Source organism: Chionomys nivalis, chromosome 11 (assembly GCF_950005125.1).
Source record: "Chionomys nivalis chromosome 11, mChiNiv1.1, whole genome shotgun sequence".
Classification (NCBI taxonomy): domain Eukaryota; kingdom Metazoa; phylum Chordata; class Mammalia; order Rodentia; family Cricetidae; genus Chionomys; species Chionomys nivalis.
Genome location: NC_080096.1, coordinates 73,884,882 through 73,909,258, shown reverse-complemented (window position 1 = coordinate 73,909,258; position 24,377 = coordinate 73,884,882). Strand labels below are relative to the sequence as shown.

General features: G+C 36.8%; 1 protein-coding gene across 1 annotated transcript in view; it reads right to left on the bottom strand.

Moving 5' to 3' along the window:
- The window catches only part of Megf9 (multiple EGF like domains 9), a 98,779-nt gene that overhangs the window by 15,571 nt on the left and 58,831 nt on the right, over positions 1 to 24,377 (bottom strand). The window contains exon 3 of the mRNA XM_057784642.1: positions 4,087 to 4,226. Coding sequence (XP_057640625.1) covers positions 4,087 to 4,226 — 140 coding nt within the window. The remainder of the gene's footprint in view (positions 1 to 4,086; positions 4,227 to 24,377) is intronic.

Below are 24,377 nucleotides of genomic sequence, written 5' to 3'. Positions count from 1 at the left end.
TCTTAAAAATAAGCCTGATATCTGAAGGAAAAGTTTATAGTTAGAAAATAATTGACCCTCTAACGTTTTATTTTAAGGGGTTTGCCACTGACATAGTCTAATTATATGGTACTTGTCATTTTATAGTCCGATTATTCACACTGTCGTGAAGTTATATGTCATAAAAGCCCTGCAATGAAAACATTCTAGTAGGTATGATTTCTCAGCTTCTTATAATGATCAAGGCCCTGTACATGTACAAATGTATTTAATTTTACAATAACCTACTAGGTGGCTTTGATTTAATGTGTTTCTAACCATATATATCTAGGCAACATTATTAATTGCCTATTGTTATGAATTTGAGTATCTACCTTCTTTAGGATCATAAATACCATTCTGATGAGCATTTTCTTTTTCAACGTGAACCTTTTAATGAATTTAGAATTATTTTCTCAGAAGGTTTCTGAAAATAGAATTTCTGGTTCAAATATTTTAAGACCCTTTCTATATCTATTGTCAAAATTGTCCCTGTGCCATTTTCACCAATTTATATTTACTACAAAAACAGAACTTTGAAATTAATTTAAAACAGAAATTCCAGAAATATTGGGGAGAACAGCTGAGCAAACATACAACGTGGCCACCAGAGGGCAACCGTATCCCAGCACTGCTAAAAACTCACTTGTTAGGAAAGTTGTACATGAACTGGCTGCTCTAAGTCAGGTGGTCACTTCTTTAAATTGGATTCTTAGTTTTTATATGGTAAACATTTGTATCTTTTAGAAATCAGAATAATTCAAAGGATTTATTTTACTTTATCTCCAGAGTATGTGCATGTGGGTGTGAGAGCTGCCTCAGTGTTACAAAAGAAAAGAATCTTGTACATTGCTTTCCGGTACCATAAAAGACCCCAGGAGCAACTAATGGTTCAGGACAATGAAGCATTCTTCTTGTTATCTAATGTTGAACCTCACTGTTTTTGTTCATGCTTTCCCATTAGTTTGTTCATGTATCCAACAAAGATTCAGTGAGTGCTCCGTATATGCCAATATCTATCTGTGCTAGAGATTGCGGAAATGATGGCGACGAAGCTGATGCTGTTCCTGACCTGATAGAACTTACTGTGGGTAAGCAAATGAGAGTGACGGTCATAAGTAAACATGTAAATATCACTGTGACAAGTGCTCTGAAAAATTACAAGTGCACATGGTAACATATAGCAAAGGACTGCATTTCGTGAGGAGCATCAGGAAATGCTAATGAAGACAGACCTAAATGAAGACTTGACTTAATAAGACAAAGGGGTTTGCAGTGTGGATAGAGGTAGTTAGAAAGGTGATTCTTGGCAGGAGAAATATCACGAATCATAACTATGGAATAGAAGAGAGGCTGGGATCACACATATATCAATAAAGAAGAACAGTAGACAATATCGTGCACAAGTAGGTATGGCCAGATGACACAGAAAATATAATGCAATGTCTTCTGAACAGATTTCTCCATGCATACTTCACTGGAGAATAGAAGATTAGCATACAGTATAAGTTTCTAGCATATTTCCTTCTGGGAATCAGTTCAGTTTCAAATATTCTGATACTCTTTTCTCATAACCTCTTGTGTTTATCGAATTCTTTAAGTCCTGGATTTTTTCTGCTGGTGTTTAAAAACCTTCTAACAAGTTCCTCTAATCTTACATTTAGGGAATTTGTGACAATTTAAATGAGTTTGCACAAATGTGGTTTTCTCTGTTATAGGGTGGGTGTTGCTCAGATTGCTGATCTGTAGGTCGACTTTGTATTCTTTTTTTTTATTAATCATTTAGAAAATTCCAGGCCATAACTTCCAGAGCCTCCCTTATATTTACATTGATCTCGGGCTGTGACCTGCTTGTCCCCTGTCGTTTCTTCTACTACAATTTTATCAAAATGTGTATGTTTAGATAGCCTTTATTGTATTCCATTTGGTTCTAACTTTGTCTTCACTGGGTAAAACATGCTCTTAAACTAATGTCATAAGTTTTTAACTTAAAAAATCACTAATTTTCAGTTTTAGATTGCTACTTTTTAATGCACATGTATGTGTGAGCAGGTTTATATGTAGGTAACTATATGTTTGTGTGCACAAGTGGAAGTCAGCGGTCAATTTCAAATGTCATCCTCAGGAATGCTGTCTATTTCTTTTGAGATGAGAATCTCTCATTGACCTGTAGTTCACCAATTGGAGTAGACTGGATGGCCAGCAAGTCCCAGGAATCCTCCTATCTCAGTTTCCCCAGCACTATGATTACAAGTGCATGCCATTGGGGCTGGAGACATGGGTGGCTCAGAGTATTGGCTGCTCTTCCAGGGGACGCACATTCAATTCCGAGTACTCACATGGAAATTGCTCACAAGTATTTACCACTCTAGTTACAGGGGATCAGATGCCTTCTTTTGACCTACACATACACTGCACACATGTGGTGCACAGACATACATGCAGACAAAGCACCCATATATATGGAACTACACAGCATTTTTACATGAGCTTTGAGGTTAGAACTCAGGTCCTCATGATTGCACAGCAAACACTTCACTGAACTACCTACCTCCCTCGGTTTCATGATCTCCACCCCACCCTGTGTGTGTGTGCATGTTCAGTGTAGTGCTATTCTGTAGTAACATTTTATCTCTTTTTACCCTTTTTGTCTGATTTTCCCTCTAATTCCACAATATACTAATTTTAGGTATTTTAAAGGTTCAAAGTTAACTCTTATAACACTATTACTCGTAGTACTGACCCCATTGCTTATCACTGGACACATTTCTCCATTTTTGTTATTTATTTATTTTTTGTTATTTATTATTGTATATGTTATTTATTATTGTATATCATACCTGATATATAAAAGAACCAGAAAGGGTCCTCTTTTCCTGTATTAGGCAAATATGAGAAAATGATAGTTCCAATTCAATCAGGCATGGAAGTGGGTTGTATGTAGACTTCAATTTTTGTATCTGTCTCTACTTCTTCACTATTTCTTAGCATGATCTTTTGGATTAAGAATCTGGCAGACTTTTGTCTCCTCAGCTCTGAAAGACTTTGAGAGATTCAGCAATGGCCATTGGGGCCAATCAAACTCATTCAATGAATCTTTACAGTTTGATAACGGATTCAGAAAGAGTTGGCTATATGTTTTAACAGGTTCTCCTCTCTCTAAAAGGATTTTGTCTCCTCAGCATAAAGAATTTTCTGGCCTCGGGGAAGCCAGTCTTCTGTTTAGGGCTCTTCTAGTTTCCAACTGTCCTGCAGGCTCCAAATCACGGTCAAAAGCTCTTCTTCAAGTACACATCCTTTCCTTGTGGTTAACCCTTACTCCTCACCCCACACCCAGAACCAGCAAATCTCCCCTGAAAAGAAACATGTAGCTTGACTTAACTGTAGAAAACATGAGCCATAACTTTCATGATTATGCCTATGTAACCCTATGCCCTTTCTTATATAGCTGCCCTGCACACTTCAGATAAAAAAAAAATAAAGTGGTATGGTAAATGGAACTTCACTACTAGAACCTGTCCAATATCACCAGGAATGTGCCTGACATCTTTGATGTTAGTGTGAGATAAACTAGCTTCATTCTAAGTTTAATGAGAGTCGCCTTTGTCCGCGTAACACTACATAATTTTCACTTGCTGATCCAAGTTGCTTGCTACCACCCTTGACCAATCTTATGTACATGAGCACCCAGTAAATTGCACCCTTCAATCCTGGATCTACCTGACTCTCCCTCAGGTCTCATGGAGCCTCAACTTTTTTCACACAAAATTTCCAAAGTGATCATGCTCGCTTGTAAGAATTCTAACACATTTCTTCACTTCCGAGTCTTCACTTCACGTGGTGTTGATCTCCATACTTCTAGAACTCTTGAATCAATACTATCTTTGAAAGTCATGAAATATATTTGTTATTATAAAAGTTTGGCTTGCCATGTGATTTATTATATCTTTTTAAAAGAACAAAAAATTATAAAAAAGAGAAAGTAAATTATATTTGAAAAGAATAAATAAAGACTTCAAGATTGAACTAATAAAGAGTAATTTCATATGAATTAAGGAAACTACGTACCTGTGAGAACATCACAACTATCAGACCGGTTGTTGCACTGGCAGGGCAAGCAGCCTATCTTATTAAAGCCATAATGTCCATCTTCACATCGGTCACACAGGGAGCCAGTGACACCTGCTCTGCAATGGCAATTCCCAGAACTACGAATAAAATAAAAGACAAAGAATAATGAACAAAAGTTCAGTGATTTTTAAAAATTGCATTTTCTAATGCTCCACAGATTATCTGAACTCAGCCAAGAATTTGTACTAGATTTTACTTTCTAGAGGCATAATAGGGATCTTTAAAGGGCTTTTGTTTGTTTGATTAGTTCTCTTTTCTGGAATGCGAGTGTTACTGTGTAGCCATGTCTGGCCTGGACTTCTCTATGTAGCTCAGGCTTGCCACAAGTCATAACCTCCTAGCCCCAGATTTCAATACTAGAGAACTTCAAGGATGTAATTCAGTGAATAGCATTAATAATAATACTTTATGACAATTCCATCCTCTATTTAAAATATATGACAAAGGATCCATGCAGTTACCAGTGTAAAACTTCTCTTTAATGACCAGTGGGGGCTTAGAACTTGTACCACTGCTGTTTCCCATTTCAAGATTATCCCACAGCTCAACAGGCATCTGTTCCAATTTGGAGAAAATAAGCCAGTCTTTACTTAGCTTCTTTCTCACAAATGTGAGGATTAATATCTTGATAAATGAACCAGGCACAGTGGTACATGCCTTTATTCCCAGGACTTGTGAGGCAGAGGCAGATGAGTTTCTATGACCAACCTGGTATACAAAGCTAGTTTCAGGACAGTCAGAGCTGTTACACAGAGAAATCCTGTCTCAAAAACCAAAAACATTCAGAAAATTAGGAAACAACCTTCCTCAAAACCCAGTAATACCACTTTTGGGTATATATCCTCGTGTGGGAGTTCCTTCTATGTTTTACTTTCATTGGTTAATGAATAAAGAAACTACCTTGGCCTGTTGATAGGGCATAATTTAGGTAGGTGCAGTAGACAGAACTGAATGTTGGGAGAAGGAAAGAGTCAGAGAGACACCATGGAGCCACCAGAGTCAGACATGCAGAATCTTTTCCAGTAAGCCACTGCTACGTGGCGATACACAGATTACTAGAAATGGGTTAAATTAAGATGTAAGAGTTAGCCAATAAGATGCCAGAGGTAATGGACCAAGCAATGATTTAATGAATACAATTTCTGTGTGATTATTTCAGGGCTAAGCTAGCCAGGCGGCCAAAAGAACAAGCGGGTCCTCCCTCTATAATATCCAAAGGATGCTCAGTCGTGCTACAAGGACATGTGTTCAACTATGTTCATAGCAGAATTGTTTGTCATAGCCAGAACCTGGAAGCAACCCAAATGCCCCTCAACTGAAAGAATAGATAAGGAAAAGGTGATACATTTACACAATGTAGTACTACACACCATAAAAAAAAAATAACGACAGGTTGAATTTTGCAGTAAAATGGATGGAGCTAGACAACATCATTTTGAGTCAGGTAACCCAGACCCAGAAAGACAATTTCCCCAAGTATTCTGACATTAAGTGGTTTTTAAACATAAAGCAAAGAAAACAATCCTACAAATCACAATCCCAGAGAACCTACAACAATGAGAACCTTAAGAGAGACAGACATAGATCTAATCTACATGGGAACTAGAAAGGGACAAGATCTTTTGAGCAAATTGTGAGCATGGGGACCTTGGGAGAGGGTTGAAGTGAAAAGGAGAGGCAGGGAGGGGAGCAGAGAAAAATGTAGAGCTCAATAAAAATCAATAAAAAATCCAAACAAATGAACTCTAAATAAACAAATGAACAAAAAAGATCTTGATAAGTGAACCAGTTCACCCTCATTTCTAGACTAGGAATTTGATATAATTCTCTATTTTGAGCCTACAATGTATTTAAATCATAGTTCTGGTAAGTAGGATGGAGTTCATAATTAAGCTATTACGATTGGAATGAGGACATCTGATGCATTTTATCATTGTTAAAATTTTATCTTTATGTATTTGTGTGTCTGTGTATATGTCAGATGCCAGAAGGTGGTTTTGGATGCCCTAGAGCTAAAATTACAGACAATTGTGAGTTGACAGACATACGTACTAGCAACTGAACTCTAGTCCCTGTAAGAACAGCAAGCACTCTTAAGCACAAAATCATTTCTCCAGCTCTTTCACTAAATCCTATAAAAATTCTAGGTTGATCATCAACCTCTTGAACTAAAAATAAAATTCTTGAAATTTTTATTTACTATCTCATCTCTATTTTCTTTTCATAGATGACCATTATAACATTAAGAATCCTCTTCAATCATTAAAACATAAAACTTTTGGATATTTTATTTTAAAAACTACAATTTTTGTTTTTGTTTTGAGATGGTGTCTCTCTATGTAATTCTGGCTATCCTGGAATTCACTATGTAGACCAGCAGGCCTCAAACACAGAGATCCTCCTTCTTCTGCCTCCTAAATGCTGGGATTAAAGGCATGTGTTACCACATCCAGTTTAATAACTTCTGTTGAATGAATCAAAACAGAAGTCAAAGAGTAAGAACATTCATTCCTGTGACCCATGCAAAACAGCCTTCCCTAACACACAGGAGGACACCCATTGCTGTGATCCATATAAGACAGCCTTCCACCATACACAGGAGGATCAGGGCCAAGAAAAAACAGAACAAAAGGAAGATGTGCTTGTGGTTGTCATCTACATAAGCATCTAGCAGAGAGGGTCCATATCAGTATACAGGTTTGTGTTTCAGTTTTGAGGATTTAAACCCAAGGTATGATATAATTTGCCAGGCAAACACTCAACCCCAGTCCTCAAATGATTCTTTCATAGCAACATACCACTCCAGATGGAATTTAGGTTGCTTCTAATGTCTGACTAATACAAGTGCTGGGAACCAGGTTGGGCCTGTGGTACACCAATGACAAGAAGCAGGAAGGCTCCTGGAGAAATAATGACATGGATTTTAGTAAAATCATAGCTAGTTGGGGCAGAAATATACAAATTATTTTGCTGGAGAGTTTGCTTACTGGTTAAGAGCACTTACTGCTCTTGCAGAGGACCCAAGTTCAATTCCCAGCACCCTCACTGCGGCTCACAACCATCCATAGTTCCAGCTCCAGGGAATCTGAAAATCAGATCCAGGGGGATTTGATGACCTATTCCAGACATGTCTGGAAAAAAAACCACTGCCTGGTATATTCTATCCACAGTCACAGAGATCATCAAAGTGACTGGAACACATGGCACAGAGCACAGCACTTCCGAATGGCTGAATAAGGTATAACTGACAGCATTTAATACTCTCACAGTGATCCCTCTGGATATTTTCAACTCCTTCTTTGCACTCCACATTCTTACAAACATTCACTTATCTGGGGTTTATCAGCCATTTCTGCAAAATTCTTCTCAAGTAACTCTTGGCACAGTTATTTCTTCTGTAAACTTTTCTGCAATAGTTTTCTTCATTTTTACCTCTATAATTTTTGCTGCTTTCAAGGTTCTTTTTCAAACGAAACTTTTCCTAGCTCATCCACAGAAATCTTGTGGCTTCCATATTTACATTTTAATCCCAAGTACAATCAGTTCTATATTTTTTAAACATGTTAAGCTTTTATTTGCCATTAGATTATAAAATTCCCAAACAATGGCTTATCAAGTAGTTTCCTTTTGTCAGGATCTAACACAAGTACAGGGACTTGTAACAGAATGTTTTAATGTATATCTTGTTAAATGGGTATTTCAATCCAAAGGTAAGCAACCTGGTAACCTCAGATATGCAGAAAAGTAAATGCCTGGTTTGTTGTACATATTTAATGAATAACTGATGAATGTTCAATGAATAGACAGACAAAAATTTAGAATTAGGTGCTGGGAAGAGAAAAAAATTAAAAACACTAATTACCAGAGTTCTTGGGGAAAAAAGAACTAAAGGATTCTCTCTTTGTCCCTATTTTCTTCACTAGGGATAATGTTTTTGTTTGGTTGTATTATTTTTTTGAAGATAGACATTCAGTGGGTCATCCAGTCCAAGCTGGGCTTCTCCCTCTCTTTCAGCCTGCTGAATGCTGTGACCACAGGCGTGCATGCCTTTTGTTAGATGCTCATCTAGACCTCAGAAGTTTAGACTTTGAGAATATTTTGGCAACAGCCATTTTGCATAGGATACAGTTTAACTGAAGGCTACATTTTAAAATAGATTTCTTAGAGATTTAGCTTCTAATAGTGATTCCCTAAGGAGCTGTTGATTCAGTCCAGCAGGCCAAGCTAAAACTATTAATACTTACACAGCTGTTATGCATGTCAGTTAGTGCAATTCCCTATCACCTCCCTGCTTCTATTAGTGCAATAAAAATAGAAGTTCTAAATTGGAAGATTATTGGGACTCTGGACTGAATTTTGCAGAGTATAACTTTTAACCATGATACTGGACTATAGTTTACAAATGTAAAGGTTTTATTTATTTAACGAAGATATGCTTCTCAGTTTACTATGCTCCTAGTCCAACCAGTAAGTTTACCTTCTACCCCTAAGAAAATATTTTAAACAGAGTTGAACCTTGCTTCTGTGATGATTAGTGTTGATGGCCAGCTTCATAGGATCTAGAATCATCTAGAAGGCAAGACCTGAGGAACACCCATGAGGGATTATGTTGACTAGGTTATTTGAGGTGGGCAGACCCATCCTAAAAGTGGCTTCAGTTCTGGAATGCATAAAAAGGAGAGAGGCTGCTCAGCAGGAGCATTCATTATTATTCATTATTCTCTGCTTCCTGACTGGGGATGCATTATGACCGGCAGTCCCAAGCTTCTGGTATCGGAACTTTGCCACCATTACTGATTGTACAAAGCCTGGAGCTGAGGGCTGAAATAAGTCCTTTCTGCCATAAGATGCTTTTGCCCAAATATTTTTTTTTATTAATTAATTTATTTAATTATTAAAGATTTCTGCCTCTTCCCCGCCACCACCTCCCATTCCCTCCCCCTCCCCCAATCAAGTCTTCCTTCCTCCTCAGCCCAAAGAGCAAGCAGGTTTCTCTGCCCTGTGGGAGGTCCAAGGACCACCTACCTCCATCCAGGTCTATTAAGGTGAGCATCCAAACTACCTGGGCTCCCACAAAGCCATTACGTGCAATAGGATCAAGAACCCATTGCCACTGTTCTTCAGTTCTCAGTAGTCCTCATTGTCCATTATGTTCAGCGAGACCGGTTTTGTCCCATGCTTTTTCAGTCCCCGGCCAGCTTTGCCCAAATATTTTTATCACAAGAGGAAGAATAACTAAGACAGCTTTCCTCTTCTTGTCATGGTTATCTGGAGAATTGTCAAAAGGAGCAGAAAAGTAGGAACAAAACCCCTCATTTTTGTATGGAAAGTTAGTACAGCTTTGCTCAAACCTTATGTAGAAAAGAAAGAAAGAAAGAAAGAAAGAAAGAAAGAAAGAAAGAAAGAAAGAAAGAAAGAAAGCCGGTCTTGTGTTAATATTATAAACTTACCACTTTGTAGTGATATTTTGTTGGTAATCTAACAAATAAAGCTTGCCTGAAGATCAGAGTGCAGAGCTAACTCACTAAGTTAGTAATATAAGTCAGACAGGGGTAGCCACAACCTTAATCCTAGCACTTGGGAAACAGAGACAGACAAATCTCTGTGAGTTAAAGTATACTGCGAGCTACATGAGATTGAATCTGTCTAAGAGAGAAACACAGCTCACACAAATGGGATCCAGCAGTTAGGATCACATGCCTTTAATCCCAGCACTAGGAAGGTGGAGACTGGAGGGACATAGCTGGGCAGAAAGAGGAAAATAAGGAGGGAAGAGACAGGAGCTCAGATGCAGTCTGCGGTTTTGTAGAGAGAGTATGCAGACTGATGATTCGTAGGGACATGATCACCTCTTTGTTCTGAGCATTGATAGAGGTTAAGAACTCCCTAGTGGTAGAGGTAAAAGAACTCCCTAGCTCTTTTACTTCTCTGATCTTTCAGCTTTTGCCCCGATGGTGGACTCCAGGTTTTTGTTATTAAGAACATTTAGGATTTGTGCTACACCACCTTTCAACTATTGTATCTTAAATAAAAAAAAAAATACATTGAATTGCATTTCTATTCAAAGCTACCTAATCTATTCAGCCATGTAAGTTTCTGGCAAGTAAGTTAATCTACAAAAAAAAAAAAAAAAAAAAAAAAAAAAAAACTTAAAATGGAGGCATTCTAAAAGAAGTAACAATACAACAATAATATAAAAACAATGAGCCCCTCTGTTGAAGACCTAAGTTAATAAATAATCTCCTTCTTCTCCAAGTAACTGTTCTAGGTAGAAGTCATAACCTTTAATTTGATTGGTGAAGGCAGAGTTATTGTCAATAATCAGTGGGTTGGGTTTACTTGTCACCATCATTCTGTGAATCCCAGTCATCATAGCTCACTGTCCCTACAGTTCTGAGCAGTAATTCTTTTATACTTTGTTTAGGATAAATTTTGTTTCTTTCTCACTTCCAGTAAAAGTCAAATTTTCCCCAACAGAAGATGAACAATCGGAAGTTTGAAAAGCTGTGGTAGGGTAACAAAGCCCAAGGTTCTCAGAGAATACAAGAGCAGGTATTCAGATATTCAAGCTAGATGACAGTTTTAAACTTTGTACCATCCATATAGATGGTGAGCACTGCTCTTTCATAAAATGCAATAGGAATTTAGTTAAGTAAATACTCTTAAGTAACTATGAAAAATATAAAAGTTGCCCTGATACATATTTAGTCTTCCCCAAATATACCTCAAAGCTACTGGCATAGAGAATGTACTTTTGTCATGTCTGAAACACAGCAAGATTTTGCGATTCAGTAATAAGGATCACTTAAGTCCTTCTACATGTGAGAAAATCACAAGGAAATCTCATTCATAATGAAGATGGCTACCTGCATTTTATTAGCCAAGTTTTAAGAATTCTGAGGCATCTATGGAAACATGCTTGCTCTTCATTCCACTAAGAAATGACTTCATATACAAGTGGATCAAGGGTTATTTCTGAGGATCTACTATGAGATAATGAATTGCAAATATCCCACAGCTATAATATAGACATGTTTTCTTAGTTGTTGCTATCTCTATAACATCAATTCTCAACCTGGGGTTCATGACCCCTTTGGAGGTCGCATATCAGATATCCTGTATATCAGATATTTACATTATTATTCATAACAGCGGAAAATTACAGTTATGAAGTAGCAAGAAAAATTCATGTGTGGGGCAACCACAACAGGAGGAATTATAGTAAAGACTTGAAGCATTAGGAAGGTTGAGAACCAGTGGTCTCTAAGGTGTTTTCTCTTTAGCATTCTGTTCTGGGCATTCAGAACACCCATGTCAGCTGGAAAACACTGATGTCACGTTTTCCCCTAGAGAATCTATCTCTTAGTTATTTATTTTAAGACCAACCAGACTTAATTCAGGAATCCTGACAAAGTCAATTGTTGAATCTAGATTCACATTTCACTTTTCTTGGGTAGATTTTTTTTTTTTTTTGAATTTTTTGAGACAGGGTTTCTCCGTAGTTTTTGGTTTCTGTCCTGGAACTAGCTCTTGTAGACCAGGCTGGTCTCCAACTCACAGAGATCTGCCTGCTTCTGCCTCCCAAGTGCTGGGATTAAAGGCGTGTGCCACCCTGCCCGGCTAGATTTTATTTTTAAATAACAGGCAAGAAGGTGCTTTTTTTTTCTTTCTTTTTTTTTTTTCCACTTAAAAATATCGAGGGAATAGAGTGGGAAGTTTGCTTATGGGACGTACACTAAAAGTGCCTTTCCATCAGGTTACTCATGGTGCACCATCAATTTCATTAAAGAATTCAATCAGTCAGCAAACATAAAGCTTTGCCTGTAGGACTTCTTTTACGGAGCAAAGCCACACAGCACCCTTTCATGGGTTTCCTGTCACAGACTGCTGAATGCATTCAGAAGCAAAGGTCAATGATTTAAACGTGGGGGAGTGGCTGTAAAAAGAGGGTTTGTTCTTGAATAGAAATCAAAAATCTGTAAGATATGCTAGCAAGACATTTAAGGTAGAAGTTGTTCCTCTGGTGTCGTTTCCTAGGAATTTGAATTTCTAGCAATCTGTGAACATTGTACTGAGAATAAGTTTACTCTATTTAAGAAAATTATGAAAAAAAGAAAAAAAAGAAAATTGTGGAAGAGAAGACAGGTCTCAACTGCTTATTCATATGCATATTCTATTTATCACTATTTCTATTTTTAGGGTTTATTTTTTTCAAATATTAAGTCTGATTAATGACAAGAGAATATCATGTGATTTCTTTGCAGTCAGATCACAATAACATATTTTCACTCTGCTTTATTTGCTAAATTTCTCGTGTCGTTAATTTACTTAGTAATGACATGTCTTATCTCAATAGTTAAAAATGCTTTAAAAATGCTAATTTCTGGTTATAGTCCTAATCCTTACACAATTCCTGAATGATGCCTACCTATTCTCCTTCGTAAAGTGAAGATAAAAGCCATACATACAATGTTAGTACAGACTTCAACTCAAACATGAAAGCAACTGTGAAGATGGCAACAATAGCCTTAGATCATGTCTTTCCCTCAAGACATTAGAAGAGGTGGAATTCACAATATCTAAATAAAGGAAAGACTCTGAGTTATTTACTTTTTAGATTCAATGTATAAAACCTTCAAAAAGTGGTACTAAATTAATGGTAAACACTTAATTTTTTCATTAGTTTGGAGTAACAGGTAGCTAGGGAAAGACATATATTGATACAAGGTTACAAATAGTTTCTGGAAAGAAAATGTACAATCCTCAAGAGAAAACTCTACAGAGTCCTACCTTAAATAGAATCAAAGCCGGCTGGACCATTTGTTTCCATCAGTGAATGAGTTCATTTATTTTTTAAATATCAAATATCTTGGAATTTTCTCATTAAAACATCTGTCTATATGATTCTTAAGATTTGCAGGATATAAACTGCATGTTTATGTATACATTTAAATATAATGTCATTAACTTTAATTAAAATATATAAAATGATGTATTAATGGTCACTAGGATTAGAGGGATTGTTCAGTGATTAAAAGCACTTGATGTTCTTATAGGGGAACAGAGTTTGGTTTCTAGTACCTATACCCTGAAGCTTATAACTACCTATAACTCCAGCTGAAGAGGATTCAATGCAATGTTCTGGCCCGAGGTAGGCACCCTTATACACACATACGCACATCTGTACACACACACACACACACACACACACACACACACACACACAGAATACATATATACATGTCCCTGAAGATCCTTACTCTTCTCTTTCTTTCTCAGAGAGTTTACATGTTGATGCTCTGACAGAGAGAATAAGAAACAGAAAAATTATGTTAACTATATCTATCAATTTTCTTTTTTCTTTTTGTTTTAAGAAGGAGGAACGATTTAGTTTGGCAAGAGATTGAGGTGGGTAATTACAATAGAATTATGAAAAAAACTTTGTTGAAGCAGGGCAGTGGTGGGACATGCCTTTAATTGCAGCACTCAAGAGGCAGATGTAGGAGGATGTCTGTGAGTTTGAGCCCAGCCTGGAAAATGAGAGCTAGTTCTTGGACAGGTTCTAAAGCTATCATGAAAAACCAAAACCAAACAAATAGACAAACCAACATTCCCCCCCATCTCTGTTGATTATAATATCTCTCAAACTATTATTCTCTCAAACTATTAAAGTAAGGCTTAAGCGGTAGTAAGAAAATTTAGCCAGTAAAAAAGGTTTTACATAGGAAAATAAAATAAAAGTTACTGACAATTCTTCATTTTATTTTTGAGCCATAGTTTTGTAAAGGGGATGATAAAATAGCTTCCTGTGTTATTAGCACAAACACTCAACAATTGGCCGTTTTGGCTGAAGATTGTCTGTTCCCCATCTTTCTAGTCATGGAAAAGATCTTTATGCAATGAGCAAAGCTCCTTTTCTGGAGGAAAAAGGGTAGCTTTATTGTTGAAAACACTGGGCTATTATGCCAAACATTCCTTGTAATTTTTAAGAACAAATACCACAGAATATTAGAGGAAAGTCAAATTCAGACAGAAATTCCTATTAATTAAAATATACTGACTAAGTACAAACATTTTCTGATAACTAATTTTACCATCATCAAATTTAAAAGTCTATTTGAAAATGCAAAATCAAAACAGAGGCAAAAAACAGCAAAAATATCATATTCTCAGAGCTATACCTCAGGAGCTTGGCTTAACTTAGAGGGAAGTTATTTCTCATTCCCTTCCCTTTTTTTTTTCTTTTTTTTTTTTAGAGAAGAAATAGAGCTCTAAGAATTCTCAGCCCACTCAATTACTTCATTACTTGGACAGTGATTTCTTTCTTTCTTTTTGAGACAGAGTCTCATTCTGTGTCCCTGGCTGACCTTGAACTTGCTATGCAAATCAGGCTGGCCCTGAATTCACAGAGATCCCCCTGCCTCTGCCTGCTAAGTGTTGGAATCAAAGATGTGTGTCACCGTGCCTGGTTTGTTTTCAACTTTTGAACTGTTGTGATCAGCACTCTGCAAACTTCTTCTATATTCCTTATGCTCCTGAGTACACTTCCCCCTAAGGAATAAATTACTAGGCAACTGACTTCACCGGGCAGTGCAGGTTTTGAACTAAAGCAAAGCGCTCTGTGTTTCAGCAACACTTGGCATTCTTGTGATTATTAAAGTGATGAGGTGTGTCTTCATAACTGCAGGTCATGTGAGTTTGCTCTTCAGTAAAGGGTCTCCCAAGTGCTTTTCACATTTATTTCTAGAAACTCTAGAAATGTTTCTGGGAAAGCAGTCCTGTCACTTTCAAATGCTGTAACTGTCCTTTCTCAAAATGTGGTTTCTCTTTTTATTTTCTTTATAAGATCTTTTCTTAAACAGAAGTCTCTACTTTTTTTTTTACTTTTAATTTATAATTAAATTGTTCAGAATTTTCCTTTTTATATTTTGAAGATTAGTTTAGCAAAATTAAGGGCATACACACTAAAGTAATAATGTTTCATGCATTTAAAAAATAATAAAGGGGCTGGTGAGGCACAGCAGTAACAAGCACTGATTGATCCTCCAGGGAACCCAAATTCTATTCCCAGCACTCACATGGTGGGTCACAATTGTAACTCCAGGCCCAGGGGACCCTATGTCCCCACTTCTGGCCTCATGCAAGAAATGCACAGATATACTTGCAAGTGAAACACCCATGCAAATAAAACTTTAACTAAAAAAACTTGAAAGCATTTTGAAAGTTTTCAGCATAAAGAAATTGAAAAGTAGTTGAGGAGACAGATATATTTAACCAGATTTAAATAAAAAACAAAGTGTATATGCATTAAAGTATTGTATGCACGACACTGATGTACAACTTTTTATATTTTATGTATCTGTGAAAAATAAACACAAAAACACAAACTCAGGAATTAGACTCCTGAATTCAAACCTTCCTTCTCTCACTAATCATATGATTCTATGCAAATCATACTTTTAAGATTTTTTTTATGAGACTGGAGAGATAGATTAGCAGATAGGATCATTTGTCGCTTTTGCAGAGGACCTGGATTCAATTCTCAGAATCTACATGGTGGATCACAACCATACATAACTCCAGTTCCATATCTAACATCCTATTTTGAATCCCATGGATATCAGGCACACATGTGGTACACAAACATGGATTCATGTATGTATATATTCATATATATAATAAACCTAAAAATATTGTTGAAGTTTTTTATGTTTAATTTGTATGTACACATGCATATGTACATGGGTGCCCACAGAGGTTAGAAGATGGTGTGGGATCCTCGAGAGCTGGGATTACTTGCATCTATCTCTATCATGGATATTGGGATCTAAATTTAGGTACTCTGGAAGAACAGTGTGGTGTTTTGAATGAGAATGGATCTGTAGGCTCACAGATTTGCATGTGTGGTTACCAGGGAGTGATACTATTTGAAAGGATTAGGAGGGCAAGAGTGTCACTGGGAGATGGGTTTTGAAGTTTCAAAAGTTCACAGCAGGACCAGCAGCTGTCAGTCTTCCTGCTGCCTGTGAATCCTGCTATAGAACTCTCAGTTACTTCTCCAGCACCATGTCTGCCTGTGCATGCCCATACTTCCAGCCATGTTGACAATGGACTAAACCTCTGGAACTGTAAGCAAGCTGCAATTAAATGTTTTCCTTTATAGGAGTTTCTGTGGTCATGGTTTCTCTTTACAGTAATAGATGACTAAAACAGACCTGATCACACGTTTGGTTGGCAGAACGTGGATTTTGGGACTTTGAATTTGAAAAGTATTTGAACAATTTTTTTTTTAAGCTTAATGGACCATACTAGGAGGAGCATGGAAGACAGTGATTAGGGCAATTTAAATGACGGGCGTTCAGTTCAAGCAGTTTCAGAAAGGAAGAATATTAGTTAAGTGACCTAGAAACCATTATTGAATTATTTTGGTAAAGAATGTGGCTGCTTTTGCCCTTGTTCAAAAAAAAAAAAAAGTCTGCCTGAGGCTAAATGGAAGAGTTTTGTATTAATGGCATTAACAGAGATTTCAAGACAAGATTGCGTCAAGTGGTTATTAGTGGCCACTCCTATGAATATCTACAATAAAAGGAGTAAGAAAAAATACAAAATGTACATTTGAGGAGGTAAGCAATGGAGTTAAGTCCAGCACTCAAGGAGATAAAAAATTTAAAGAAAAGCCTGATGCTGAAGGGAATAAAGGGAGTGGAGACCTCAGGGCAAGATCCCACCCAGGTAATCTTCCAATCTGTGAAAAGGAACTAAACAAAAACTTGAGGAGTGAAGGAAACCATTGGAAACTAAAAGCTGATAAATGTGTATTTGAACATGGGGGCCAAGTTCTATCCCCAGCAAGTAGTAGAACCTGGCAGCTTTGGTCACATGGTTCTGGCTTTAGAGTCAAGGATATAAGAAAGGGATTGTGGAATCTCCTTCCATAGCTAAGGAAAGCCTCTGAGGCCAAGCATGTCTGTCATGGAGGCCCAGAGAGGCCAGTTTGTGAAGCTGCAAAGGTGAAGCCTGGATTTCATTGGAAACTCCAAGATGTTGGAGAAGTCAGTGTTATGGAATATCTTCTAAAGAAAACTGCAGGCTGGGTGTCGAACCAGCCTAAGAGGGAAAAGGCGGCAGTCAAAAAAGCTGAAAGGAGTTGCAGATCTAAAAACCATTTTGCCATTAGCTATGGAGATATAGAATTTGGAGTTTGCCCTGCTGCCTTTTGGACTTCCTTTGATCCAGTATTTCATCACTAAGCTCGCTTTCCTCCCTTTTGGAATGTAATGTATATTTTGTGCCAAGAATGTGATTCACTTTTTGATTTTGCTTTTACAGGGGGTTACAATTAAGAGAAATTTCCTTGATTCTCATGACTTTGGACTTTTAAACAGTATTGAGACTTTATAGACTATTGGGACATTTTAAGTTATGATGTGACTAGAAGGCCAAGGAGTTGAATATAGTGGTCTGAATGAGTGTGGTGCCCATAGGCTCATAGATTTGAATGCTTGGTTATCAGGGAGTGATACTATTTGAAAGGATTAGGAGGTATGGCCTTGTTGGAACAAGTGTGTTACTGGTGGGGTGGGGGCGGGGGGGAGTGGGGTGTGAAATTTCAAAAACCCAAGTAATTCCTAGTAACTATCTCTCTTTCTGCTGTCTAAGATCTTGATGTAGAACTGTGAGCTACTTCTCCAGTACAATGTCTGCCCGTATGCCACCATGCTTCCTACCATGAGACGACAATGAACTAAACCTCTGGAACTATAAGCAATCCCAATTAAAAGGGTTGTTGTGGTTATTGTATCTCTTCACAGCAATAGAACAATGACTAAGACTAAAGCAGCAAGTGCCCTTAACTGCTAAGCCATCTCTCTAGTTCTGGGTCAATCATTTATCCCTTTCCTTCTCTCTATATAAATTACTTAACCCCCTTTACTACCTGTAAGATGGAGAAAGCATCTCATAAAAGTGCCATAAAGGTTAATTTAGTAAACATGTTAGGCATGTATGTAGAACAATGTCTGACACATTAAAAATTATATATGCTGCCATTAGTTTTATACTACTGTTAAAGCATCTCTCTGTGCTGTCTCCTACAACTTTATGTTTGCTTTCACATTTAAGTCTTTAATCTGCCTGAAATCTTCCTTTGTGTATGTTATAAATTAGGGGTACCACCACACTTTCTTCCATAATAGTATCAGTTCATCAAGACTCTAGAGTAAGATCTATTGGGAAGTAAACTCCTTCGCCTCTACTCCTGAGAACTTCTTCTGCCACATGTTTGTGTCTTTGTGCATATGAGCTATCTTAGGGTTCACACTGTCTTATCTATATGCCTGTCTCTGAGCTAGATTGACAGTGTTGGAACTGCTGTCATCTTACTTCCCACCAATGTTGTTATGGGAACATTTGAAAATATACCTGTCAAAAGAGCAGCATTCTGCATATCTCTGAAATATTTGAGCATTCCGCTTCTCTAATGACTACTTCCAATTTTTCACCACTATAGCCACAATGACTCTGCATTGCCCAAATACCAAAGCATACTCCTTTATCAGAGACACTGGCAATACTCTTCCAAAACAGAGGCTGATGACATGCCCCTAATTTATTCTGTTTCTTATTCAAATGCTTTATTTTCTATAAGAACTTACCCAATCACACTAAAAATTCTAAGTTCTTTTTTTACTAATTTATATAAATACATATTTTATTTTCTTGTTATCTTGTTCACTTTCTCTCTTCCTCTAGGAAATCAGTTCTATGAAGTCAAGGAACTTTTTTCATTTTCATAATTTATTATTATTATTATTTTTTATTGAGCTATACATCTTTCTCTGCTCCCCTCCCTCTCCCTTTCCTTCCACCCTCTCTCATGATCCCTATGCTCTCAATTTACTCAGGAGATCTTGTCTTTTTCTCTTTTCTATGTGGATACATGTACATCTCTCTTAGGGTCCTCTTTGTTGTCTATGTTGTCTGGTGTTGTGGACTGTAGCTTGGTTTTTCTTTGCTTTATGTCTAGAAGTCGCTTATAAGTGAGTATATATTATATTTGTCTTTCTGGGTCTGTGTTACCTCATTTAATATGTTTTTTTCTAGATCCATCCATTTGCCTGCAAATTTAAAGATGCCATTATTTTTTTTTAACCACTGTGTAGCACTCCATTGTGTAAATGTATCATATTTTCTTTATGTGTTTTATTCATTGTTGTATTTCCAATGCATAGCTTGTTATGTAGCAGTAGTCAGTCACGCAAACTTCGTTTGGCTCCAAAATTCATGAAATTTCTTCATTAACTCATGATAATCTCTAACTGCATTACATCTGTTTGCACCTCAGTACATTTAGTACCTCCCGTGCACTTTGTCCTGGTCCTTTATGTCACATTTTGTACACTCCTTTAAATTCTGGGAATCAAATGACATTCTAGGTGACGAGAAAAAACCTTAATGACAGGTCCTTCATGGGCCAATAAACACATCAGAGATTAGATTTGTTCTTTAAAACAAGACAAACAAAAGATTACCGGGAAAAAAAAAGTACCTCAAAGAAAAAAACTATTTTGCTTAAACCTTGCCATACATGTTATATATACACATAATTTTTTTTTTTTTGTGTGTGTGTGTGTGTGTGTGCCGGTACAGGTAGTGGTCTAAAGAATTGGTGGGTATCTTCATCTATTCTTTCCACTGTGTTTTTGTTTTTGTTTTTTTTGAGAAAGTATTTTTTTAAAAATATTTATTTATTTATTATGGATACAATATTCTGTTTGCATATATGCCTGCTAGAAAAGGACACTAGACCTCATTACAGATGGTTGTGAGCCACCATGTGGTTGCTGGGAATCGAACTCGGGTCCTTTGGAAGAGCAGGCAATGCTCTTAACCGCTGAGCCATCTCTCCAGCCCCCTATTTTTTTATTTTTTTATTTTTTTTTTTACTTTATCTGAAGCTCAGTTATTCAACAAAACTAGCTGGTCAGGAAGCTCCAGTGACCCTCCCGTATCTGTCCTCCAAGCGCTTGGATTACCAGTGTGTGCCACAATGTCCAACTTTTTAAATGGGTACTGCAAATCCAAACTCAGTCTGGCAAGCACTTTACCAAATGAATCACCCTACCTCAGCTAAACCTCTCTTAATAAATCTGCTTAATCAGTTAAGACTCTGACAAACAGCTTTCATTATCTTATATAAGCAAAGACTAGAGGATTCCTCTACCATCCTCTTTCACTTGCGTTTCTTGCTCATGTATATATGTTGTCTGGGTTTTGGCAACAATATTTTTATTGCCCACTATTATCAGTGTTTTTGGAATTATAGTATGCACCAGAATTATCAGAGGACTTATTGTAACCTTCATTGTTGAGTCCTATCTCAGAGGTTTTGGTTCAACAAGTCTGGCTTGAGCCTAGGATTTATATTTTCAACTAATCCCCAGACTATGCTCATATTGCTTCAGAGACCATAACTAGAGAAATTGTATGAAATTAACTTGAAAAAAAAATCACTAGATATTTCATGTTTACAGTCCTAGTCCTTCCTGGTAAACTATCCATCTCTAGGCTCAGAATTATACTATTAGCTTGACAGGAATTCCAACCTACTTCAGGCAAATGACCCCAGGGGTGTGTCATTAAGCCCCAATACCTTTTTACCTTACTCTCTCTAATCTTCTCAATAATGGAATTACAATTGCTGTCTCTAGCTTTGCAGTGTTTGGCTATTAGTCTTAGTTGCCCTGTCTGCCTTATTCCCACTCCAGTGAATAAATCCATGACACTTGTGTTTAGATCTCCAAAAGTAAAGTAACTGTAATTAAAATCCCAAGACATATTCTGACTCTTCAGATCAGTTTGATATGCCCTACTTCTTTCCTTTTCCTTTCAATGATTCTCAATATGTACTCTCAGTACTTCATGTTTCCTTCTGTAAAACACTTATTGTCATTGTGGACCAATGTGGTTTCTAAATTTATCTCTTCAACGAACAACCCCTACAGCAATGAATCATGCTCACACACACCAACTAGCACTTCCATGAGATACCCACACTGCCATTTATAATCTTGCCATGTTCTATTTCAATGCACAGTGGGAAGAGTCTTTGGTCCAAACAGATCTGAGTTCAACTATTTTTTAACTCTAAGATTCCATTTATAAAGTTCAAAAGCAGTTGTCTAACATGTGCAAGTCATCAGGTTTATTTTCCCTCAGCTCAAATAGAAACTGTGCTATTTAATAATTATTACATGTCGCTAAGTAACTTACCCTGAGAGAATGAGGACTGAGTTGTCAGTAGTTGGAGAGTGTGTATATGTAAAGCATCAAACACAGAGGTTTAACCACATTCATTAGCATGAATCTCCTTATTTCCCCTGATACTTTTCCTGGACTATGCTGCTTCTTTGAACAAATAGGCCAGTCAAGAAAAGTAATACATTTCCTTGTAAATATTTCCCTAAAATAGCTATAGCATCTGTTGTATTGTACATCCTATTCATTTTCTAAACTCTTTAAGGGATTATTACAAGATTAAAAAGGTAAAAATAAATGATATTGTCATGGTATGTGTTGAAAATTAGACACAGAAGAGAAAGAGGTTTGTCATTGACACCAGAAGCTGTCTTTTTATTATAGTTTTTTTGACAATATGGAAATTATGGTTATGCCCTTTCAGTGTAGTAATTATAATAAAATTTAACCCTTGTGATATCTTTGAGAACCTATCCAATATTATGGAACGTATCTACTGAAAAATGTACTTATTCAAATATTTTTTGTGTCTCTCTCTTAGTTGAGAACTCTTGATCTAGAGCACAGAGCCTCAAACTAATACAGCACTGAATGCCATAGAAGTCTTTAGGGTTTGTTCTTGTTATTTCTTTGTTGTTCTTCCTTGAGACTAGGGCGGGCTTGCTATTTAGCCTAGGCTACCCTAGAACTTGCGATCTCTTTCTGAACTGCCTCCTGTATGACACGACAGTTCATGGGAGTTTAAAGTAATGAAAGAAAATGCAATTTTAGAAGCCATCAAATTGACTCCTCTCAGTCTGGTACCGAACTTGGGCCTATATAACCTTTTGATTATTATTTTTTATCTGTAATTTGCTGGGTAATCACACTTATCTAATTCTCAAAGTTGCTATTGAATCAAATTAGAAGAATACTATGAATTGTAAATTGCTTCATAAATATTATCAAATAAACGTTCTCACAAAAACTACTGAATTTACCAATACAAGTAGAAGTTTGACAAATTCAGTGGAAAAAAGGGAAGCACTGCATCATTGGTGGCAATGTATCCTACTACAGCTAGCTATGATGAAAAAAAGAGGACAGAAGTTCCTTAAAACAATTAAAAAAGAGCAACTATATGATCCAGCAATCCCACTACTGGTTATATAATCAAGGGAAATTTAATCATCTTGCTAAAGAGGAATCTTTACTCTCATGTTCATTGGAGCACTATTCACAAGAATCTAGAAATACAATAAACCCTACTGTCCATCACTTGAAGAATGGACAAAGAAGTATGCACAACAGAACCCTATTCAGATATAGAAATTACGAAACTCTGTCATTTGTGGTAATATAGGAGATCCTTATGTTAAATGAAATAAGCCAAGCACAGAAAGATAATACTACATGACCTCATTCATATGTAAAATAGAAAGTTGATCTCACTGAAGTTGAAAATAGAATGGTAGTTACCAGAGTCCTGGAAGAGTAGAACTAGGAAATGAGAAAGAAAGATGTATGAGTGAGGGGAAGGGGACCAAGAGTTCTGGTGTCCCTCTGCACTTTAAGGTGACTACTGATGTCAAGTATGTGCTGTGCATTTCAAAAGGACATAAGAAAAACTTTATTTTTTTCACTGTCACAAATGGAGGGAATGACTTAAATTTTTTTTATCATAAAGAAAGGATACATGTTTGAAGAGATAGATATATTTTCAATGCAAATAGAACAATGCATACATGTACTTTATAACTTTTGTTTTTATATATGAGTAAAAAATGTAATCAAGTAAATAATTGTCAAAGTGCATTGTATCATATCAGAGAACTAATGACTAACAGATTTTTTTAAACCAACCTTACATGTTGAAGGCCACAATAATACTGCTGATGGACTAAAGCCTTTCTTTTAGGAAGTCTGGAGAAATGTCATAACCAAATCCTTTTCCTGGGTTAAAAAATGTAGGCATTTTGAGTGGAAATTACATTCTGGTAGAAAAAAAAAAAGCTCTACATCCCAGTAGCTTTGCCTACTACAACACTTTCTTTTCTTTGGGGGGGGGGTGTGGGATGACGGAAAAAAATCAGAGATGGAAAATGGAAAAAGTCATGTTGATTTAAGACACAAGAGAAGATAATGTCTTCTCTCTAGGAATAGAATTCCTTCTATTTCAAACTAAGTCTACTAGCACAGTTCTAGAAAGTCTTCTTCTAAAATCTTAAGAAAGGTTATTAAATTAGCCTTGAGTTTGATTGTGTATTCTTACAACAATGTTATATATCTAAATGTGCAAATACAATGAAGTATATTTATTCCTTTAGCCTAAGAAGTATCACTAGGACTAACTCTCCTCTCATGTCAAGACAACAATGCTATCCACATTACCTTTCTTGACTACTTCCAATAATGATTCTAATCATTGACTTTTAATCATAAAATATGAGATTAAAAAAGAGTCTTAAAAGTATATAGAGTTCTCACATGCTAAAGGAAGATAAGGCCTACAAGGCCTAGAGTTGAGCCAACCTGGAGTAGGCTTGAGGGTCTAGCAACAGGCTGTGCCAGAATCCTGATCATGCGGCTATGCAATGTCAATGAATCAGAACACAGCCCGGGTGCTGGGAGGAGGGTATATAAGTGATGGTCTTGTGGTCTTCTGCATTGACGTGGAGAAACACTGATCCTGAGAGATTTCCTTTGCTACAACAGGGCCCACTGTTGGTATGGGGGGGAATTCTGGAGAGGGAATCCTAATTATACTGTGCAAGGAGATCAGAGCCCACTGGAAGCAAGGATCAAGCACCACTACCACCACTATGCCCTCAGAAGAGAAGTGTATCTTTTATATAGTATTTTATTTAAATGTATATGCTACCACAAAGGACAACAGAAGTTCTTCTGCTGTCATATTTATAGCATCTTAGGAAAATATTGTCACTGAGGATTAGCATGTTATATCGCTAGTTTTTCTATAGGTTGAACGAGGG